Source organism: Balaenoptera acutorostrata, chromosome 9, assembly GCF_949987535.1.
Source record: "Balaenoptera acutorostrata chromosome 9, mBalAcu1.1, whole genome shotgun sequence".
In the NCBI taxonomy this organism is placed as follows: Eukaryota; Metazoa; Chordata; class Mammalia; order Artiodactyla; family Balaenopteridae; genus Balaenoptera; species Balaenoptera acutorostrata.
This window is the reverse complement of record NC_080072.1, coordinates 86015124-86038352: the sequence shown is the minus strand read 5'-3', so window position 1 is coordinate 86038352 and position 23229 is coordinate 86015124. Positions and strand designations below refer to the sequence as shown.

Genomic DNA, 23229 nt, shown 5'->3' with positions numbered 1-23229 from the left:
TCTATAGAATTGCTCCATGACTTGCTTCTTTTGTACTATATTGTTTTTGACATCCATCCATTTGATGTTCAGTTCCTGAAGTCATTCATTTTCCCAGCTGTATGGTATACTGAGGTATAAATGTATCACAGTTTATACATTCTATTATTAAATGGATATTTAAGTTATCTCCACTTTGAGGCTATTATGAAAGTATTTCTGTGAATAATCTTGTGTGTGACTTCTGCTACACATGCACAACTACTTCCCTGAAGCAAACATTTAGGAGAGGGCTTACTGGGTTGTAAGAAAGGCACAAGTAAAATTTTACTAGTTAATGCCAAGTAAATTGTACCATTTATACTCCCACCAACTCTGTGTGAGATTTCTTGCTACTCTAACCCCTCAGCAACAGTGTCACTGTCAGACTTTCAAAGTTGTGCCAAACTAGTAGGTGGGAAAACTTTATCATAGTGTTATTAATATATCTAATCTGAATACTGATGAGGTTAACCAACGATATTTTTATTGGTTATATGTATTGCAAAATATTCTCCTAGTTTGTGGTTGACTTTTTATTCTCTTTAGGTGTTCTTTGACAACAGAAAAGTTTTAATTTTAATGTAGTTAAAGTTATCCACATTTTCCTTTATGGTCTGAAAGTTTTTGACCTGCCTAGTCTCCAAAAAATTCTTCCCTACTCTAAGTCAAATTTCTAATTATATCATATTGCATGCAAATGTCAAATCATTATGTAGTACACCTGAAACTAACATATTGTATGTCAATTATATTTCAAAAAAATCAATAAATAAAGAACAGTGAGGTGTTTTTTAAAATTCCTAATTATAAATTTATAATTATATTCTGTAGCCTATAATATTTACCCACGTGGAACTGACTTATGTGCAGACACATGAAGTGCAGTTATATATTTTCTTTACATGGATAACCAATTGGCCCCCAAACATTTATTGAATAGCCCATTATTTCCCCATTGATGAATGTCACCTCTGTCATTTATCAAGTTCTCTTTTTCTCTCAAGTACTGCAGTCTCATTAAGATATGTTTAGTTTTGTTAAAAACTTTTGCACAGCAAAGGAAACCATGGACAAAATGAAAAGACAACCACTGAATGGGAGAAAATATTTGCAAGTAATATGATTGATAAGCAGTTAATATATAAAATATATAAAAAAAATATATAAACAGCTCATACAACTCAATGTCAAAAAAATAAGCAACCTAATTAAAAAATGTGCAAAAGACCTGAACAGATATTTTTCCAAAGAAGATATACAGATGACCAACAGGCACATGAAAAGATGCCCAACATCCCTAGACATGAGAAAAATGCAAGTTAAAACTGCAATGAGATATTACTTCACACCTGCCAGAATGGCTATCATCAAAAAGACCACAATAACAAATGTTGGAGAGGATGTGGAGAAAAGGGAACTCTTGTACAGTGTTGATGGAAATGTGAATTTGTGTAGTTACAGTGCAAAACAGTTTGGAGCGTCCTCAAAAAACTAAAAATAGAGCTAACACATGATCCAGCAATTCCACTCCTGGGTATATAGCTGAAGAAAACAAAAACCCTTATTTGAAAAGATACGTGCATCCCAATGTTCATGGCAGCATTACTTACAATTGCCAAGATATGGAAGCATTCTAAGTGTCCATCAACAGATGAATGGATAAAGAAGATGTGATATATATATATACTACAGAATACTACTCAGACATAAAAATGAATGAAATTTTGCCATTTGCTACAACATGGATGGACCTGGAGGGTATTATACTTAGTGATATTAGTCAGACAAAGACAAATACTGTATGTTATCACTTATATGTGGAATCTAAAAAAATAAAACAAACTAAGGAATATAACAAAAAAGAAACAGACTCACAGATATAGAAAACAAACTACTGGTTACCAGTGGGGAGAAGGAAGAAGGGAGGGGCAAGATAGGGGTAGGGGATTAAGAAGTACAAATTACTATGTATAAAATAAATAAGCTATAAGGATATATTTTACAGCACAGGAGATATAGCCAATATCTTATAATAACTATAAATTGAGTATAATCTATAAAAATTTTGAATCACCATGTCATACACTTGAAACTAATATAATATTGTAAATCAACTATACCTCACATATATATATATGTACCATTATATAAATCACAGGTGTATTATGGAATTAAATACAAATGAAGTGAAACACAAAAAATAAATTAAAATGGAATTATTTAAAAAATAAAAGACTTTAATGTACTTAATGTAAAAAAAAAAGAGATACTTTTGGATTCTTATGATTTTGTAGAATTCTTTAGGATTACTGTGTCTGATAACTGATTAGTGTCTTTTAATAATTCCAGAAAAAAAAATGCTTTTTTTTGCATTCCCTCTATTATCTTCATGTGGAGATAATTCCAACTGAATGTATAATGTCTCCTACATATTTTACATTCTTTTATTCATATTTCCCCATTTTTAATTCTCTGGACTTACTTATGGGAACTTTCTTCAGCTGTATCTAATTTGCTTCTAAACTCATCCACTGAGAGATTTTTTGTTTTAGTTTGCTCGATTTTTGGTTTTTGTTTGTTTGTTTGTTTCTTTTGGTATTCTGTTGATTGCTTAGAAATTCTCTGGTTCATTTTCAAACCTAGTTGTTCCAGCCTTGTTTTTTTTTTTTTTTTTTTTAATTAGGGTATAATTGCTTTACAATGTTGTGTTAGTTTCTGCTGTACAACAAAGTGAATCAGCTATATTTATACATATATCCCCTCCCTCTTGGACCTCCCTCCCACCCCCCCACCTGCCCCATCCCACCCATCTAGGTCATCACAACACACCAAGCTGAGCTCCCTGTGCTATACAGCAGGTTCCCACTAGATGTCTATTTTACACATGGTAGTGAAGCTTCTCTTTTATTTCTTTAATTATTTTAAGCATTGTCATTTTGATTCTGTGTCCAATAATTTTGATATTTGACAACTCCAGATCTGTTTTTCTCATCTCCTGTTTCTACTGGTTCTTAACCCATAGTACTTTGTTTTCCTGTGTGAGTGTGTGATTTTTTCCCTTTGTTTTATTTTGTTTTGTTTTTAGTATTAGGCAGTCATTTTTCAGAGAACTTTGTGGAAATTCTTTGAAGAGGGAATTGAAGTTGACTTTCTTCATGGAAGGATAGTGTTTCCTATTATCACTGTTAATGACAGAGCACTTAAATTCACCACTTAAATTTTGTTCTATCTATATATATAATGTGATTGACACATTTCTCTTTACTGAGTTCAGTGATATGCTTAGTAACTTTCAAAAAGCTACTATTTGTAAACTATTTAACACTACATTTTAATCAGAAGGGTCACTCAGAGTATCTACTTTGCCATAGTGCCAAACTAGGAATATATTCACATTTTGAGGCTTTTTTCTGTATTTTTTAACCCATGGTTGATGAACTGTTATAAAAAGGCTACCTTGAATTCAAGGTTACTTTGCCAAATACAAGATTTTTGGCTTATAAGGATTCATAGTAAAAACATTTCTGGGATCTATCAGGTGCTTGCAGAAATATAGCTAGGTGACCTCATCCATTCTCAGAGGTAGATCCTAGATTTCAGACAGCTATCAGTACCAAAAAGAGTACAATACACGAGAAGCTACATTTTCCACAGTTTCTGATGTTTCCTCAGTCTTGGGCTCCAACCTTCAAGCTCTGACACATAAAAAAATATTTCAGAAGTAACCCTGAGGCCTAAGGCTTCATAAGAATACCTGTACACTATCCACAGGAAGTTGTTCAGGTCCTCCAATTTCTTGCTTCTTATTTCTTGCTCTTTGGATTATCTCTCAGAACTGACTCTCACCATCAATGTTGCTTGGTGTTGGTGAATTGGTCACTGACAGCAGGTTCCTTCCTTGGTTTAATCCTTTAGCTCTTTTTTTTTTTTCCCCATAGTAATTTGTCTTCCACAAAACTTTTCCTATTTTGGGTCATATTCCATTTGTTCATTTCCTGGGTTTATGAGTTATCTCTAGTATTCCCTCCTTCTTGAACAACTGGCTTATCTAGATCTGTAAATTTTAGTATATAGAATTCAGAAGGGAATTTCTTGCCTTCTTCAGTTAAAGGTGCATTACTACTCAAACAAAACTGTTGAGAAGCTTACCTGAATTGGTCTTCCATCAGGGGTCAGCACCTCTTCAGAAAGTTCCATCATCTTCAGGGCCATCAGAGCAATGGGTTTAGCATGGCAGAGGCTTTTTCTGTGGAGCCCTGCAGCAACACAGTATGCATCACCTATTGTTTCCACCTGCAGCAGCCAGACAAATCAAATGCAAATGTATGATAATGAGCCAAAGTAGAAATAGTTATCTGCAATCACAAATGTTGCTGGAAAACATATCATCAAAACACCAATAAATCAAGCAATTAGACAACAGAGTATAATCATAAAAGAGTTTGCAAACAGCCAGTCAAATACTAACATGTCACTCCAGAGCTGTTTGTTCATCAACATTAACACCATAGATGATCATTGAAATCAGAAACAACTAGAATATAAAATAATTATCCCTCACAAAAATAGAATTGTCACTGTTTTGCCTGGCTATTTTCCAAATAATGACTTTTTACAAAGACACTCTCTCATCTCCTTCAAACCTTCAAGTAGACCTTCACTGGAAAGTAAGTTTTTTGCAGTTTTTCCCAATTACTCCACACTTTTTAGTGTTTATTTTTATTTTTTTAATTGAAGTATAGCTGATTTACAATGTTGTGTTAGTTTCAGGTGTCACACTTTTTGATATATCTGTAATTTGTTGTCTAGTCTATTCTTATTTACTCTTAATAATTATAACACATAACACTTCTTGAATTCATACTCTCTACCATTAATTGCATCAACTGCTTTACATGCATTATCTCATTAAATCCTCACAAATATCCTAAATGGAAGAAACTAGTATTGGTTATATTTGAGAGATGAGAAATTCATGCACAGAAACCCATCCATAATCTTACAATTAAAGAGTTAACAGGCACTATCAAGAGTCTTTCCAGACCATGTCAGCAACCATTTTGAATGGCTATTGTGATTGTTAAATATTTTCAATATTTACCCAGGGTTAAAACTTCCAAAATTCCAAAGCATAGAACATGGTATAAAAGTTAGGCACAACTCATTTCTAGAGGAAAGTTTTCTAATTATCCAAGGTAGATATGGTGATTATGTTCAACAGCTCTAATATTTTAATTAGAGAAAAGTGATGAAATATTGCATTAAATGTCCAATTCCAATATCACTTTTTCTGTGAATCACTCCATGGTCCTTCCATTAGTTCTTAGTAGCAAAACTAATCCTTTCTTCTACTCTGTTTCAACAGCACACCTCTATATTATAGCTTTCATCATAGGTTATAATCAATATGTATCAATATATAATCAATATGTATCCACAGCTACAAAGTGAGCTCTTTAAGAATGGGATCATGTCCTTTTAATGTCTGTACTCATAGTGCTCACGATAGTGTCTTAAATATAGCTATTTAATAAATAACTATCAAATGAATAAATAATCAACCATATTTAACTATGATTACAATAACAGTTATTCTAATCAGTTGCTCATTTGCCCCATTTATTTTATGAGCACCATGTAGACCTGTGTGCCATGTAGATCTGGGTAGGAAAAAATTGCCTCTAAATTACTGGAGATGCTTCTATCATAAATATAACAAGAATTACAAAATATTCTATTAGTTAAGATTTAACAACAATAATTACATTTCATGTGAATGAATCCTAACACTTTAATATTAAAAAGCTTCTCTGCATTAAATTCTGTGAGCACAAATCTAGGGAATGTGATGACAGCGCTTATGAATCTCATGAAACTAGAGATGCCAAAATTATCAATGATTATCTGAATCTTATCAGGAAATATGCATCAAAAATGATTCAAATACACTCAGACCTATCATGAAGTTCCACATCTTCACTTCAGGATCTGTTTTCTGAGGCCAGAAAATGGAAATTAAAATTGTATGGTAAGAACAGAAAGATGATGCAATGTGAGTCAGCAAAAGTTTTATTCTAAATACTAAAATATACTTCCACCAAAAACTCTCATTGAGGAAGAAAACCAGCAAATAGCAAACGTCTGAAATGTGGTCATTTACCATTTCCCCCTAAAAACACAATGTCTTTTGCTAAACCTCAGATTTATCTCATACTTGTGTATTTCTATACAATTAAAACATCTAGAATGCTGTTAGTTATATAATTTGAAACTAACTTCTGATTTTCAAATATTAGAACACATAAGCAGTAAATTATTTGTATAAATTGACCTGCTCTCCAGTCACTCTGAACATGCATGTTCCTGGAGCATGATCTTTTCTTGGAGTCTCTATCATCATCAAACTTCTCATCAGTATTATCTCCACTATCATTTCAGTAAAAATTTATTGAATACCACTAAATGTGTATTTCTAGAATTTGTACCATAGGCATATATAAAGATTAGTTAGTTATATGTTGTACTTTCTCCTTAGGTATATATAATGTAATAGTATGGAGAAGATGGACCAATATGTTAACAAATGACCAAAAAAAAATCAAATTAAGTACACAACATAAATATAAGAAATTCACATTAAAATCCATTCATGTAAGATTACATAACATTTAGTTTCCAAATATTTAAATCCAGACTAGCTATCAGAAATAATAGGATCAAGAGCTAGGTAAGAAATAGACCGCAAAAAACCCATAGATTAAGATGTGGAATTTTCACAATTATTCTTAAACACCCAACATAAAAAAAAAATTCTAAAAGATGTTGTTGTCATCATGGCAGGCTAGATTATGCTGCAGTAACAATACAACCTGCAAATCGTAATGATCTAAAATAGCAAAGGTTTTTTTTTCTGATTCATGTTGCATATTCATGGGGGTTAGGGGATTGGGGTAGAGGAGAGAAACATTGTGCCACATCTCTTCACTCCAGGGACAATGCTAATAGAATCTCCTCATCTGAAGCTCGTTGCCATGTCAGAAGAAAAGAGGTTCTGATTATACACGAGCTTAAGAGCTCTCTTAAAGCTTCCTCCCAGAAGTGACGTATATGGCTTTTTCTCATGATTCATTCGTCAAAGCAAGTCACGTGACCATGTTTGACATAAAGGAGATGGGAAAATGCAACCAACCTTGTGCTCAGAGAAGGGTCGGAAATATCTGGTGAATAGTACAAATGAGAACATGAATGAATATGTGATCGCTTAGAAATTTTCAAATAACTAGATGTCTGTAAAGTGCAAGTAATACATCCTTGAGATGTTTTTCTTTCCTTGTAGATATATTCAGTATCTTAACCTGAAAATCTTGGATGAAACACCTTAGTAATGCAGCTTTCCATTAAAGTTCTATTCTTTTCTCCTCTCCCTTCATCTAAGTCAGGTCTATACGAATTTAGCAGAATTGAATACATGTGGAAATTTTACTGGATTCCCTTCAAAATTATGTCAACTTTGCTTCAAAAGGAGCAGGGAATGTGAAAGCATTATATATCAGTTAAATTTCTTTTGAGGCTGTTTCCTTGAGTTAAAACAAAGTTAAACAAGTAGACATTATAAACATATTACCAAAAAACTGTCCAAAAAGTTGACTATAATCTGAATTCCTTTATAATTGTCTCAGTGTTTTTTTAATAGACACCATCTAAAATAGTGCATCTCATTTATTTTCAGTATCTCCAACCTGTTCTTAAATGACATTAGATAAAAATAAAGATGACTAAACTAAACTTGGAGATGGAGAAGATAGAGCTTATGCAAATGTCAGAAAAACCTTACATCCTTCTCTGAACATAAAAGAGGAGGCTTAAATACTAAAAATATTATGTAACAACTGTTGTCCCACATATTATTATACCTGCTTTTATCAAACTTTAAAGAATTCATCTATCTCAGTATATCTTCTCAATACTTTATAATCAAACTCCCTACATTATTCAAGAAATAAAGGTGGTATAAATAAACTTCTTAGAGTTATGCATTCACCCTTTTTATTTACTTTACTTTAGCTTTAGATTAATTATTTAAAATAATTTATTTATACTTTCTAATAGAAGCTCATCCTCAAGTTTTCTTCTCCCTCTCCTCCAGATTAATGTTCAAGAATTATCTGGGAAATTTCTTGGAAATTTGGGCACAGTGGGGAAGAAAGAATGTGTGTGTTGTAAATAAGGGTGAGGGTGGTACTGGGGCTAGGATTACCCTACAAGAACACTGCACACAACTGGGCAATAAATAATCTCTGCCCCATGAAACTCATGACCACCTCAGTCCTTCCATCCCATAGTCCTGGGATTATCTTCCTTTGAACTTTGTAGAACTTGTGAAAGGGAGTTTGGGGAGAGGGCATAATAGTAAAGAGTCAGAGAACTCTGACAGTCTACCTTACTGGACAGCCTCCCTCTCTTCATCTGGACACAATCAAGAGGAGAAACAAATTAGAAAGTCTGCTTTTCTAGATTGGTTCAAGATGGTAGAGTAGAAGGACTTGTGCTCATGCCTTCTTGTGAGAACACTGGAATCACAACTAAGTGCTCAACAATCATTGACAGTAAGACACTGGAACTCACCAAAAAAGGTACCCCAAGTCGAAAGACAAAGGAGAAGCCACAATGAGATGGTAGGAGGGGTGCAATCAAAACAAAATCAAATCCCATAACCGCTGGGTGGGTGACTCACAAACTGGAGAACAATTATACCACAGAAGTCCACCCACTGGAGTGAAGGATCTGAGCCCCACATCAGGCTTCCCAACCTGGGCGTTGGGCAATGGGAGGAGGAATTCCCAGATAATCAAACTCTGAAGGCTAGCAGGATTTTATTGCAGGACTTCAAGAGGACTGCAGGAAACAGACACTCCATTCTTGGAGGGCACACACAAAGTAGCGTGCACATCAGGATCCAGGGGGAAGGAGCAGTGATGCCATAGGAGACTGAACCAAACCTACCTGCTAGTGTAGGAGGGTCTCCTGCAGAGGTGAGGAGAAGCTGTGGCTCACCACAGGGACAAGGACACAGGCAGCAGAAGTTCTGGGAAGTACTCCTTGGCATGAGACCACCCGTAGTCCACCATTAGCCCCACCAAAGATCCTGTAGCCTCCAGTACTGGGTTGCCTCAGGCCAAACAACCAGCAGGAAGGGAACTCAGTCCCATCCATCAGCAGACAAGTGGATTAAAGTTTTACTGAGTTCTATCCACCACAGAAACACCAAGCTATACCTACCACCAGTTCCTACCATCAGGAGGCTTGCACTAGCCTCTTAGATAGCCTCATCCAGCAGAGGGCAGACAACAGGAGCAAGAAGAACAACAATCCAGCAGCCTGTGGAATGAAAACCACATTCAAAGAAAGATAGACAAAATGAAAAGGCAGAGGACTAGGTACCAAATGAAGGAACGAGATAAAACCCCAGAAAAACAACTAAATGAAGTGGAGATAGGCAACTTTCCAGAAAAAATATTCAGAGTAATGATAGTGAAGATGATGTAGGACCTCAGAAAAAGAATGGAAGCAAAGATCAAGAAGATGCAAGGAATGTTTAACAAAGACCTAGAAGAATCAAAGAACAAACAAACAGAGATGAACAGTACAATAACTGAAATGAAAAATACACTAAAAGGACTCAATAGCAGAATAACTGAGGCAGAAGACCAGATAAGTGACCTGGAACACAGAATGGTGAAAATCACTGCTGTGGAACAGAATAAATAAAAAAGAATGAAAAGAAATGAAGACAGACTAAAAGACCTCTGGAACAATATTAAACACACCACATTCGCATTATAGGGGTCCCAGAAGGAGAAGAGAGAGAGAAAGGACCTGAGAAAATATTTGAAGAGACTATAGTGGAAAAATTCCATAACATGGGAAAGGAAATAGCCACCCAAGGCCAGGAAGCACAGAGAGTCTCAGGCAGGATAAACCCAAGGAGAACCATGCCAAGACACATAGTAATCAAATTGACAAAAATTAAAGACAAAGGAAAATTATTAAAAGCAGCAAGGTAAAACTGATAAATAACATACAAGGGAACTCCCATAAGGTTAACAGCTGATTTCTCAGCAGAAACTCTACAAACCAGAAGGGTGTGGCACAATATATTTAAAGTGATGAAAGGGAGAACAGAAAACCAAGATTACTCTACCCAGCAAGGATCTCATTCAGATTTGATGGAGAAATCAAAAGCTTTACAGACAAGCAAAAACTAAGAAGATTCAGAACCACAAAACCAGTTCTACAGCAAATGCTAAAGGAACTTCTCTAAGTGGGAAACACAAGAGAAGAAAAGGACCTACAAAAACAAACCCAAAACAATTAAGAAAATGGTAATAGGAACATACATATTGATAATTACCTTAAATGTAAATGGATTAAATGCTCCAACCAAAAAACACTAGCTCGCTGAATGGATACAAAAAAAAAGACCTGTGTATATGCTGTCTACAAGAGACCCCCTTCAGACCTAGGAACACCAAGAGACCAAAAGTGAGGGGATGGAAAAAGATATTCCATGCAAATGGCAATCAAAAGAAAGCTGGAGTAGCAATACTCATATCAGATGAAATAGACTATAAAATAAAGTATGTTCCAAGAGACAAGGAAGGACACTACATGATCAAGGGGTCAATCCAAGAAGAATATATAACAGTTATAAATATATATGCACCCAGCATAGGAGCACCTCAATACATAAGGCAAATGCTAACAGCTATAAAAGAGGAAATCAATAGTAATACAATAATCATGGGGGACTTTAACACCTCACTTATACCAATGGACAGATCATCCAAAATGAAAATAAATAAGGAAACACAAGCTTTAAATAACACATTATACCAGAAGGACTTTTAATTGATATTTATAGAACATTCCACCTGAAAAGAGCAGATTACTCTTTCTTCTCAAGTGCACACAAAACATTCTCCAGGATAGATCACATCTTGGGTCACAAATCAAGACTCAGTAAATTTAAGAAAACTGAAATCATATCAAGCATTTTTTCTGACCACAATGCTATGAGATTAGAAATAAATTACAATGAAAAAAACGTAAAAAACACAAACACATGGAGGCTAAACAATACATTACTAAATAACCAAGAGATCACTGAAGAAATCAAAGAGGAAATCCAAAAACTCCTAGAGACAAATGACAACAAAAACATGACAATCCAAAACCTATGGGATGCAGCAAAAATATTTCCAAGAGGAAAGTTTATAGCAATACAATCCTACCTCAAGAAACAAGAAAAATCTCAAATACACAACTTAACCTTACACCTAAAGCAGTTAGAGAAAGAAGAAAAAAAATACACAAAGTAAGCAGAAGGAAAGAAATCATAAAGATCAGATCAGAAATAAATGAAAAAGAAATAAAGGAAACAATAGGAAATATCAATAAAACTAAAAGAAGGTTCGTTAAGAAGATAAACGTTATCGATAAACCATTAGCCAGACTCATGAGGAAAACAAGGGAGAAGACTCAAATCAACAGAATTAGAAATGAAAAAGGATAAGTAACAACTGACACTGCAGAAATGAAAAGGATCATGAGAGACTACTACAAGCAACTATATGCAAATAAAATGGACAACCTGGAAGAAAAGGAAAAGATCTTAGAAAAGCATAACCTTCCAAGATTGAACCAGGAAGAAATAGAAAATGTGAGCAGAACAATTGCAAGCACTGAAATTGAAACTGTGATTTAAAATCTTCCAACAAACAAAAGTCCAGGACCAGATGGCTTCACAGGTGAATTCTATCAAACATTCAGAGAAGAGTTAACACCCATCCTTCTCAAACTCTTCCAAAAATTTCAGAGGAAGGAACACTCCCAAACTCATTGTATGAGGCCACCAACACCCTGATACCAAAACCAGAAAAAGATACTACAAAAAAAGAAAATTACAGACCAATATCACTAATGAATATAGATGCAAAAATCCTCAAAAAACTAGTAGCAAACAAAATCCAACAATACATTAAAAGGATCATACACCATGATCAAGTGGGATTTATCTCAGGGATGCAAGGATTCTTCAATATATGCAAACCAATCAATGTGATACACCATATTAACAAATTGAAGAATAAAAACCATATGATCATCTCAATAGATGCCTAAAAAGCTTTTGACAAAATTCATCACCTATTTATGATAAAAACTCTCCAGAAAGTGGGTATAGAGGGAACCTACCTCAATATAATAAAGGCATTATATGACAAATCCACAGCCAACATTGTTCTCAATGGTGAAAAACTGAAAACATTTCCTCTAGGATCAGGAACAAGACAAGGATGACCACTCTCACCACTATCATTCAACAAAGTTTTGGAAGTCCTAGCTATGGCAATCAGAGAAGAAAAAGAAATAAAAGGAACACAAATTGGAAAAGAAGTAAAACTGTCACTGTTTGCAGATGACATGATACTATACGTAGAAAATCCTAAAGATGCCACCAGAAAACTACTAGAGCTAATCAATGAATTTGGTAAAGTTGCAGGATAGAAAATTAATGCACAGAAATCTCTTGCATTCCTATACACTAATGATGAAAAATCTGAAAGAGAAATTAAGGAAACACTCCCATTTACCATTGCAACAAAAAGAATAAAATACGTAGGAATAAATCTATCTAAGGAGGTAAAAGACCTGTATGCAGAAAACTATAAGACACTGACGAAAGAAACCAAAGATGATACCAACAAATGAAGCGACATACCATTTTCTTGGACTGGAAGAATGAATATTGTGAAAATGACCATACTACCCAAAGCAATCTACAGATTCAATGCAATCTCTATCAAATAACCAATGGCATTGTTTATGGAACTAGAAATACAAAAATTTTTCATTTGTATGGATACATAAAAGACCCCGAATAGCCAAAGCAATCTTGAGGGAATAAAACGGAGCTGGAGGAATCCCTGACTTCAGATTATACTACAAAGCTAGTATAGTACCTTTATACTAGCTACAAATCAAGACAATATGGTACTGTCACAAAAACAGAAATATAGATCAATGGAAAAGGATAGAAAGCCCAGAGATAAACCCACGCACATATGGTCAACTAGTCTATGACAAAGGATGCAAAAATATACAATGGAGAAAAGACAGTCTCTTCAATAATTGGTGTTAGGAAAACTGTACAGCTACATGTAAAAGAATGAAATCTGAACATTCCCTAACACCATACACAAAAACAAACTCAAAATGGATTAAAGACCTAAATGTAAAACTGGACACTACAAAACCCTTAGAGGAAAACATAGGAAGAACACTCTATGACATAAATCACAGCAAGATCTTTTTTGATCCTCCTCCTAGAATAATGAAAATATAAACAAACATAAACAAATGGGAACTAATGAAACTTAAAACCTTTGCACAGCAAAGGAAACCATAAAGAAGACAAAAAGACAACCTTCAGAAAGGGAGAAAATATTTGCAAATGAAGCAACTGACAAAGGATTAATCTCCAAAATATACAAGCAGCTCATGCAGCTCAATATCAAAAAACAAACAACCCAATCAAAAAATGGGCAGAAGACCTAAGTAGACGTTTCTCCAAAGAAGACATACAGATGGCCAACAGGCACGTGAAAAGGTGATCAACAAGGCTAATTACTAGAGAAAGGCAAATCAAAACTACAATGAGGTATCACATCCAACCAGTTAGAATGGACATCGTCAAAAAATCTACAAACAAGAAATGCTGGAGAGGGTGTGGAGAAAAGGGAACACTCTTGCACTGTTGGTGGGAATGTAAACTGATACAGCCACTATGGAGAACAATATGGAGGTTCCTTAAAAAACTAAAAATAGAATTACCATATGACCCAGCAATCCCACTACTGTGCATGTACCCAGAGAAAACCATAATTCAAAAGGACACATGCATCCCAATGTTCTTTGCAGCACTATTTACAATAGCTAGGTCATGGAAGCAACCTAAATGCCCATTGACGAATGAATAAAGAAGATGTGGTACATATATACAATGGAATATTATTCAGCCATAAAAAGAACGAAATTGGGTCATTTGCAGAGACATGGATGGACCTAGAGACTGTCATACAGAGTGAAGTAAGTCAGAAAGAGAAAAACAAATATCGTATATTAACACATTTATGTGGAATCTAGAAAAATGGTACACACGAACTGGTTTGCAAGGTAGAAATAGAGACACAGATGCAGAGAAGAAGCATATGGACACCAAGGGGGGAAAGCAGGGGTGGTGGAGGTGGTGGTGGGACGAATTGGGAGATTGAGATTGACATATATACCTAATAAGTATAAAATAGATAACTAATAAGAACCTGCTGTATAAAAAATAAATAAATAAAATAAAATTCAAGAATACAAAAACAAACAAAAAAACAAATCTTTGCCAAATGGATCAGCTAAAAATGGTTTCCCATTTTAATTTTCTTAGTTTTGAGTTTGAGGGTCTTCCTTTTCTGTTGTTCATTTATAATTCTAGTTTTGAACCAACTTTCCAAATTTTTTGATTGGCATTTTTCTAAGAGATTTGTAAGAATATTTGTATACTAAGGCCTTTTTCTGTCATGAGATTTGCATTTTTTTTGTCTTGTTTTGTTGGTCTTTTGACTTTGTAATGATACTTTTGTTACACACATATTTTAGAATTTTTACTGACAAATGTACCACTTTTTTCCTTTATGGATTCTGGATTTTTATACCATACTTAAAAATAATTCCTAAATTATGCTTTACATTTACTCATCTTTTATATTTTTATGAGCCCATTTTATATTAAATGCATTGATTTATCAAAAAAAAAAGTCCGCTTTTCTACTTGTTCTTCTTTCTGGTTTTGGCCTCTAGAGTCTTTAAAAAAGAATGGAGGTGGGAAGGAGAGAGAAGAGAGGTGTTGGAATATGATGTAAGCCTAAAAATGAAAAATGTCTTCTTTTCCCCTTCTAGCATTTCACAGAACACCTGGTCACCTGGGCATGATGAGGTCATTGTGGATAAGAACACTTGATTTTCAGAAAGGATACCATATTTGTGCTTGCTGTGAGGATTGGGTCACACCTGCCAGCCCAATCACCTGTCTTATATTAGGTTCAATTCCTGAATGACAAGGAGAGGGGTACAGTAGAGGAGTTTTCTAATGATTGGCAGGCACCCTGAGTCCACAAAACAGTTCTGGAGGTACTTGATGACTAGAAACCAGACAAGAGGATTGTTGGTGGTATGGACATAGATTATCCAAAAGGCTGGCCAGAAAAAGGTAGAGCATGGCACAGGCCTTCATGAAAACTTGTAAGTAGCAGAAGACCAGGAAAAACTGTATACTTGGGTAAATTTAGAGACCTTTTACATTTCCCCCTTTATTTCATACATACTCAGCAGATCTCTGCTGTTTATATTCCTGTTTTTCCAGGTACTTGGCAGCTGAGTCGGTGAAATAGGCTCCTGGTCAAATATGAAAATCCAAATGGCAGTGGCCAAGCAGAGATGATAGGGCTATGGAACATCCACTGGACCTACTTGAAGATGAACAGTTTGCCACAGACAGCAAGCATGAACCCAGGTTTTTATTGTTGTTGAGGTTGTGTTTCTTGAAGATAAACTTGCTCTCTTCAAATATGACTCATGAGTACATATATCAAAAGCAAGTAGGAAGGCCCTGACAAAAACAAATGCTCAAGCAATGTAGATGAAAGCAGTGCAGTCTTTAGCATCATTTTCTTGGCTTAAACAAAGTGATGGCTATGGCCATAAAAGCTACATTATTGAAGTTGAGAGCACTGGCAGTCCAGAGGAGCCAAGGTGCAGAAACGCCAGCATGTAAACATCACTGTTGGCCAAGCACAGGTGTAACAATAAGTGGAAGGTAATAAAAATACCCTGGAGCAGGGATAATTTCCAGAAGTAGGAGTTAACCACACTAGTACCCAAATAGCCTTGAGTGTGTCCCTGGGCTGCCCTCTGAAAGTAATCTGATTTCCCTTCACATAGCAGGTGGTATTGTAGGAGTTGGGCCACATTTTTCCTTTAATAAGAACAATCTTGTCAGATCCTGAGAGGCTATGGTCTGAGAACCAGGTGAAAAAGTTACAGGTGATGCCATGCTCCTGCAGATGAAGGACTCCTGACCATATGTTTGGAATGGAAAAAAATGTCACTTGTCCAGAAGCTCTGATCTCATATTCTTTAATAATCACCTTGTGTCTGCAGTAGGAGTTTGCTCAAAAGATTACCTTGAAGTTGTAGATTGTCCTGGGTTATCTGAACTCCTTTATTCCTAATTAATATGAACCTCAGCAAATCTACATTGTGGCCCTTAAGCATGACTGTTGGATGTGGATTGTTCCAAATGTCCACATCCATATTTTTGGTTGATGAATCTTGTACCCTCACCCACGTACCACTGCATTTGCCCAAACTTGGGCTCCAATTGAAGGAAGACGCTGTCAGCCTGAACATTCACTGTCCCTAAATCCAGACTCAAGAAAGTCTCTGAAGATATCACATTCAGGGGCCAGGCCCTTGTCCCCTCCTTCATCTCTACAACTTAATTTTCCTTCACCACCTTCTCTCCTCTCTCCATGGATACTTCATCTCCTCCTCTACTTCCTTCACTTTTTCCGTCTCCAATATTCTCATCTCTCTACCTGCTTTTCATCCATGAATTTCTTTACTTTCCTCATCTCTTCTGCTGTCATTGAGAATATGGCACCCTCTTCAGTTGCCACCATTTTAGCCAACCCCCCACACCAGCGTATTTGGTGAGACTTCTACCCCATGGTGAGCCAGAACTCTATAGGGTATTCCTGCCAACATGAATAGTGTGTGGTGGGAGGCCTCCTTCCTGAAAGAGGTTGCTCACTGGTACCAAAAGTGCCAGAGAAAATTGAGGCATCACAGACGATGGCTGGGAGGATGGGGCAGCCTGGATATTACTACATCCTTTCCACCCCAACTACAAAGAAACTTGCATCCCTAGTCTCATTTGCTGAGACTAGACTGAACAGTAACCAAAACTGAGCAAGAAGAGGCTCTACCTTCCACAGGGGAACAAGAAGCAACCTCTACTGCCTTTGAAGCTGGCATATGAATATTCATTTTTGTCAGACACTATATCGGGAATCTGCCTTAACATTTTTATTCCCCACCTATAAAATGTTATTATTAAAAGCAAAATTATTATTAACCTGTTCTTTTTAGGCTTTGTAAATAATCCTGCAGTCATTCAATATTATAATAGCGTCTCCATTATAGAGTCCTATTTCATGATGCTAAAGGTTGATATTCTGGAAATAATTTAAAAATATTAAGATTAATATTGCAAAAGATCGAGCTCTGTATTTGTCCTTCTTGTGAAGTTATGAGTAATAAGAACTAAGTTGTGATGAGTCATAAAATAACCTCATAATATTTATAACTTTCTATGGGTGTTACCCCTCACCATTCAAGGAACTGAAAGTCCTTGATTGGCACTGTCATTAACCTAGACTGAAAATTCAGAGAGAAGAGCCTCTGAAAACAAAAGGTCATTTGCCCCTAAAGCCCACGCTTATCTTTACATGTGGTTAGCTATTTTCCTCAATGTAGCTTTAAATTCACAGCTGGCTCATTCTCAGAGACCCTAGTTCAGAGAATGGATTGAAACTAGGTTTATTTGTTACTTTTAAAGTCCCTGAAGACCTCATGGATGCACTCATTATTTTGAAAGAAGTCTCAAAAATAGAAGAAGAAAAACTTTTCCCACCTCACTGAGTACACAGCTCCTTTAGTGCACGTGTCAAACAAAACTGAAAACCAGGCAAAGTTTATCTCAAGACTTAGCCCTCACGTTTTTTCAAGTTTACTTTCCCTACTTCTGGGTCTGTGACTTTCTTACACACATATTTGATGAACATAATTCTATATTACAGTATGTATGGGGTGTGTGTGTGCATTTGTGCATGTATGTGTTTATACTCTCCCTCTACTAGCTATATTTAACTTTATATCCCTGAATCCTAGCACAGTATCAGGATGCCCAATAGAGTTTTATTAAATGCTTTAAATTTGTCCAGTTTCTACATTGGAGTGGGAATTGTCTGCTAAGCAAGCTTTTGGAATGCAAAATTCAGGACCACCCGCATAAGAATCACCTAGACAGTACTTATTAAAAATTAGACCTCTAGGCCCCACCTAGATCTATTAAAAGAAAATCTAAGTATAAGACCAAGCTATCTGCATTCTCACATGCTTCCAGGTAAATTTTATGATTCTCAAAGTTTGAAGACTTCTGGTGTATGATGTGAATTAAAAATATACAAAATCCACCCAGATATTCACATTTTTTTTAAAGTGCTAATAAGCCTTCAGAATGGAGAAAAGCAGCACTACCCTGAGCTCCAGCCATTGCCATATAAATTTTTCTCTGAGTTTTGCCTTAATTGTGGGAGCAATAAACTTCTCTGGACATATCCATAATTATCAGAACTTTATATTAAAACTTCCAGTCAGTCACCGTCTCTCCATCCCTGCACACACCCACCAAATGCTGAGAATCATATGACACAAGAGGTATTCAATGATCCAAAGTTTGTTGAGTACAATTAAATACATCCAAGTGGGGGGACCTTCAAGATGGTGGAGGAGTAAGATGTGGAGATCACCTTCTTCCCTACAAATACATCAAAAATGCATCTACATGTGGAACACCTCCTACAGAACACCTACTGAATGCTGGCAGAAGACCTCAGATTTCCCAAAAGGCAAGAAAATCCACACATACCTGGGTAGGGCAAAAGAAAAAAGAAAAAACAGAGACAAAAGAATAGGGACAGGACCTGCACCTCTGGGAGGGAGCTGTGAAGGAGGGAAAGTTTTCACACACTAGGAAGCTCCTTCACTGGCGGAGACAGGGGTGGGTGGGGGGAAAGCTTTGGAGCCACGGAGGAGAGCGCGGCAACAGTGGTGCAGAGGGCAAAGTGGAGAGATTCCCACACAGAGGATTGGTGCTGACCAGCACTCACCAGCCTGAGAGGCTTGTCTGCTCACCTGCCGTGGGGGGGGGGGGTTGCTGGGAGCTGAGGCTCAGGCTTCAGAGGTCAGATCCCAGGGAGAGGACTGGGGTTGGCAGCATGAACACAGCCTGAAGGGGGCTAGGGCACCACAGTTAACCTGGAGAGAGTCTGGGAAAAAGTCTGGACCTGCATAAGAGGCAAGAGACCATGATTTTGGGGTGTGCGAGGAGAGGGGATTCCTTCTCTGTCAACCCACAGAAGGCAGAGCACCGGCTAAACGAGCTCCAGAGATGGGAGCAAACCGTGGCTATCAGCTCAGTCTCCAGAGATGGACGTGAAATGCTAATGCTGCTGCTGCAGCCACCAAGAATCCTGTGTGCAAGCACAGGTCACTATCCACAACCCTGCCCCGAAAGCCTGTGCAGCCCACCACTGCCAGGGTCCTGTAATCCAGGGACAACTTCTCTGGGAGAACACACCGTGCACCTCAGGCTGTTGCAACTTCACATGGGGCTCTGGACTGCAGGCTCACCCCGCATTCTAATTATGACTACTGTACCCTTCCCTCCCCCCGACATGAGTGACCCAGAGCCCCCTAATCAGCTGCTGATTTAACCCCCTCCTGTCTGGGCGGTGAACAGACGTCTGAGGGTGACCTACAAACAGAGGTGGGGCCAAAATGAAACCTGAACAGCAAGAGCTGTGTGAACAAAGAAGAGAAAAGGAATTTTCTCCAAGTCTCAGGAGCAGCAGATTAAATCCCCACAATCAACTTGACATACCCTGCATCTGTGGAATACTTGAATATACAAATAATCAAGCCAAAATTGAGGTGGTGTACTTTGGGAGCAACTGTAGACTTGGGGTTTGCTGTGTGTGACTGACTTTTTACTGATTTTTACATTTATCATAGTATAGTTTTTAGCGCTTGTTATCATTGGTGGATTTCTTTATTGGTGTCATTGCTCTCTTTTTAAAATTATTATTACTTCTTTATTTTAACAACTTTTTTCTTTTAATAATTTTATATTAATTAATTAATTAATTTATTTTCTCCATTTTTTTCTGAGCTGTGTGGCTGACAGTGTCTTGGTTCCCTGTCCTGGTGTCAGGCCTGAGCCTCTGAGGTGGGAGAGCCGAGTTCAGGACATTGGACCACCTGAGACCTCCTGGCCCCAAGTAACATCAATTGGCAAGAGCTCACCCAGAGATCTTTGTCTCAACAGTAAGACCGAGCTCCATCCAAGGGTCAGCAAGCTCCAGTGCTGGATGCCCAATGGCAAACAACTAGCAAGACAGGAACACAACCCCACCCATTAGCAAAGAGGCTGCCCCAAATCATAGTAAGTTCACAGACACCCCAAAACACACCACTTGACGTGGTCCTGCTGATAAGAAAGACAAGATCCAGCCCCATCCATCAGAACACAGGTGCCAGTCCCCTCCACCAAGAAGCCTACACAAGCCACTGAACCAATCTTACCCACTGGGGGAAGATACCAAAACAATGGGAACTATGAACCTGCAGCCTGAGAAAAGGAGCCCAAACACAATAAGTTAAGCAAAATGAGAAGACAGAGAAATATGAAGCAGATGAAGGAGCAAGGTAAAAACCCACCAAACCAAACAAATGAAGAGGAAATACTCAGTCTACCGGAAAAAGAATTCAGAGTAATGATAGTAAAGATGATACAAAATCTTGGAAAATGGAATGGAGAAAATACAAGAAATATTTAACAAGGACCTAGAAGAACTAAAGAGCAAACAATGATGAACAACACAATAAATGAAGTTAAAAATTCTCTAGAAAGAATCAATAGCAGAATAACTGAGGCAGAAGAATGAATAAGTGAACTAGAAGATAAAATAGTGGAAATAACTACCACAGAGCAGAGTAAAGAAAAAAGAATGAAAAGAATTGAGGACAGTCTCAGAGACCTCTGGGACAACATTAAATGCACCAACATTCGATTTATAGGGGCCCCAGAAGAAGAAGAGAAAAAGAAAGGGACTGAGAAATTATTTGAAGAGATTATAGTTGAAAACTTCACTAACGTGGGAAAGGAAATAGTCAAGTCCAGGAAGTGCAGAGAGTCTCATACAGGATAAATCCAAGGAGAAACATGCCAAGATACATATTAATCAAACTATAAAAAATTAAACACACAAAAAATATTCTAAAAGCAACAAGGGAAAAGCAACAAATAACATACAGGGGAATCCTCAGAAGGTTAACAGCTGATCATTCAGCAGAAACTCACAAGCCAGAAGGGAGTGGCAGGACATATTTAAAGGGATGGAAGGAAAAAACCTACAAGCAAGATTACTCTACTCAGTGAGGCTCTCATTCAGATTTGATGGAGAAATTAAAACCTTTACAGACAAGTAAAAGTTAAGAGAGTTCAGCATCATCAAACCAGCTTTACAACAAATGCTAAAGGAACTTCTCTAGGCAGGAAACATAGAGAAGGAAAAGACCTACAAAAACAAACCCAAAACAATTAAGAAAATGGGAATAGGAACATACATATCAATAATTACCTTAAATGTAAATGGATTAAATGCTCCAACCAAAAGACATAGACTGGCTGAATGGATACAAAAACAAGACCCGTATATATGCTGTCTACAAGAGACCCACTTCAGACCTAGGGACACATGTAAACTGAAAGTGAGGGGATGGAAAAAATATTCCATGCAAATGGAAATCAAAAGAAAGCTGGAGTAGCAATTCTCATATCAGACAAAATAGACTTTAAAACAAAGACTATTACAAGAGACAAAGAAGGACACTACATAATGATCAAGGGATCAATCCAAGAAGATATAACAATTGTAAATACTTATGCACCCAACATAGGAGCACCTCAATACATAAGCAACTGCCAACAGCCATAGAAGGGGAAATCAACAGTAACACAATCATAGTATGGGACTTTCTCCAATGGACAGATCATCCCAAATGAAAATAAATAAGGAAACAGAAGCTTAAAATGACACATTAAGCAAGATGGACTTAATTGATATTTATAGGACATTCTATCCAAAAACAACAGAATACACTTTCTTCTCAAGTGCTTATGGAACATTCTACAGGATAGATCATATCTTGGGTCACAAATAAAGCCTCAGTAAAACTAAGAAAACTGAATATGCCTCAAGTATCTTTTCCGACCACAATGCTATGAGACTAGATATGAATTACAGGAAAAAACTGTAAAAAATACATACACATGGAGGCTAAACAATACATTACTAAATAACCAAGAGATCACTGAAGAAATCAAAGAGGAAATCAAAAAATACCTAGAAATAAATGACAATGTAAACACGATGACCCAAGACATAGGGGATGAAGCCAAAGCAGTTCTGAGAGGGAAGTTTATAGGAATACAATCCTACCTCAAGAAACAAGAAAAATCTCTAATAAACAACCTAATCTTACACCTAAATCAATTAGAAAAAGAAGAACAAAAGAAAACCAAAGTTAGCAGAAGGAAAGAATTCATAATGAACAGATCAGAAATAAATGAAAAAGATATGAAGGAAACAATAACAAAGATCAATAAAACTAAAAGATGGTTCTTTGAGAAGATTAACAAAATTGATAAACCATTAGCGAGACTTATCAAGAAAAAAAGGAGGAAGACTCAAATCAACAAAATTAGAAATGAAAAAGAGGTAAGAACTGAAACTGCAGAAATACAAAGGATCATGAGAGATTACTACAAGCAACTATATGCCAATAAAATGGAAAACCTGAAAGAAATGGACAAATTTTTAGAAAAGTAAATCCTTCTGAGACTGTAGCAATAAGAAATAGAAAAAATAAACAGAACAATTGCAAACAGTGAAATTGAAACGGTGATTTAAAATCTTCCCACAAACAAAACCCCAGGACCAGATGGCTTCATAGGCAAATTCTATCAAACATTTAGAGAAGAGCTTACACCTATCATTCTCAAATGCTTCCAAAATATAGCAGAGGGAGGAGCACTCCCAATCTCATTCTACGAGGCCACCATCACCCTGATACCAAAACCAGACAAAGATGTCACAAAAGAAGAAAACTAGAGGCCAATATCACTGATGAACATAGATGCAAAAACCCTCAACAAAATACTAGCAAAAAGAATCCAACAGCACATTAAAAGGATCA

At 36.6% G+C, this 23229-nt stretch overlaps 1 protein-coding gene across 1 annotated transcript in view; it reads right to left on the bottom strand.

Moving 5' to 3' along the window:
• GUCY1A2 (guanylate cyclase 1 soluble subunit alpha 2) overlaps positions 1–23229 on the bottom strand; it is a 428733-nt gene that overhangs the window by 132499 nt on the left and 273005 nt on the right. Inside the window, exons 6-7 of the mRNA XM_057552036.1 lie at positions 4171–4314; positions 175–181 (exon numbers count right to left, since the gene is read on the bottom strand). Of these exons, the coding sequence (XP_057408019.1) occupies positions 175–181; positions 4171–4314 (151 nt within the window). The remainder of the gene's footprint in view (positions 1–174; positions 182–4170; positions 4315–23229) is intronic.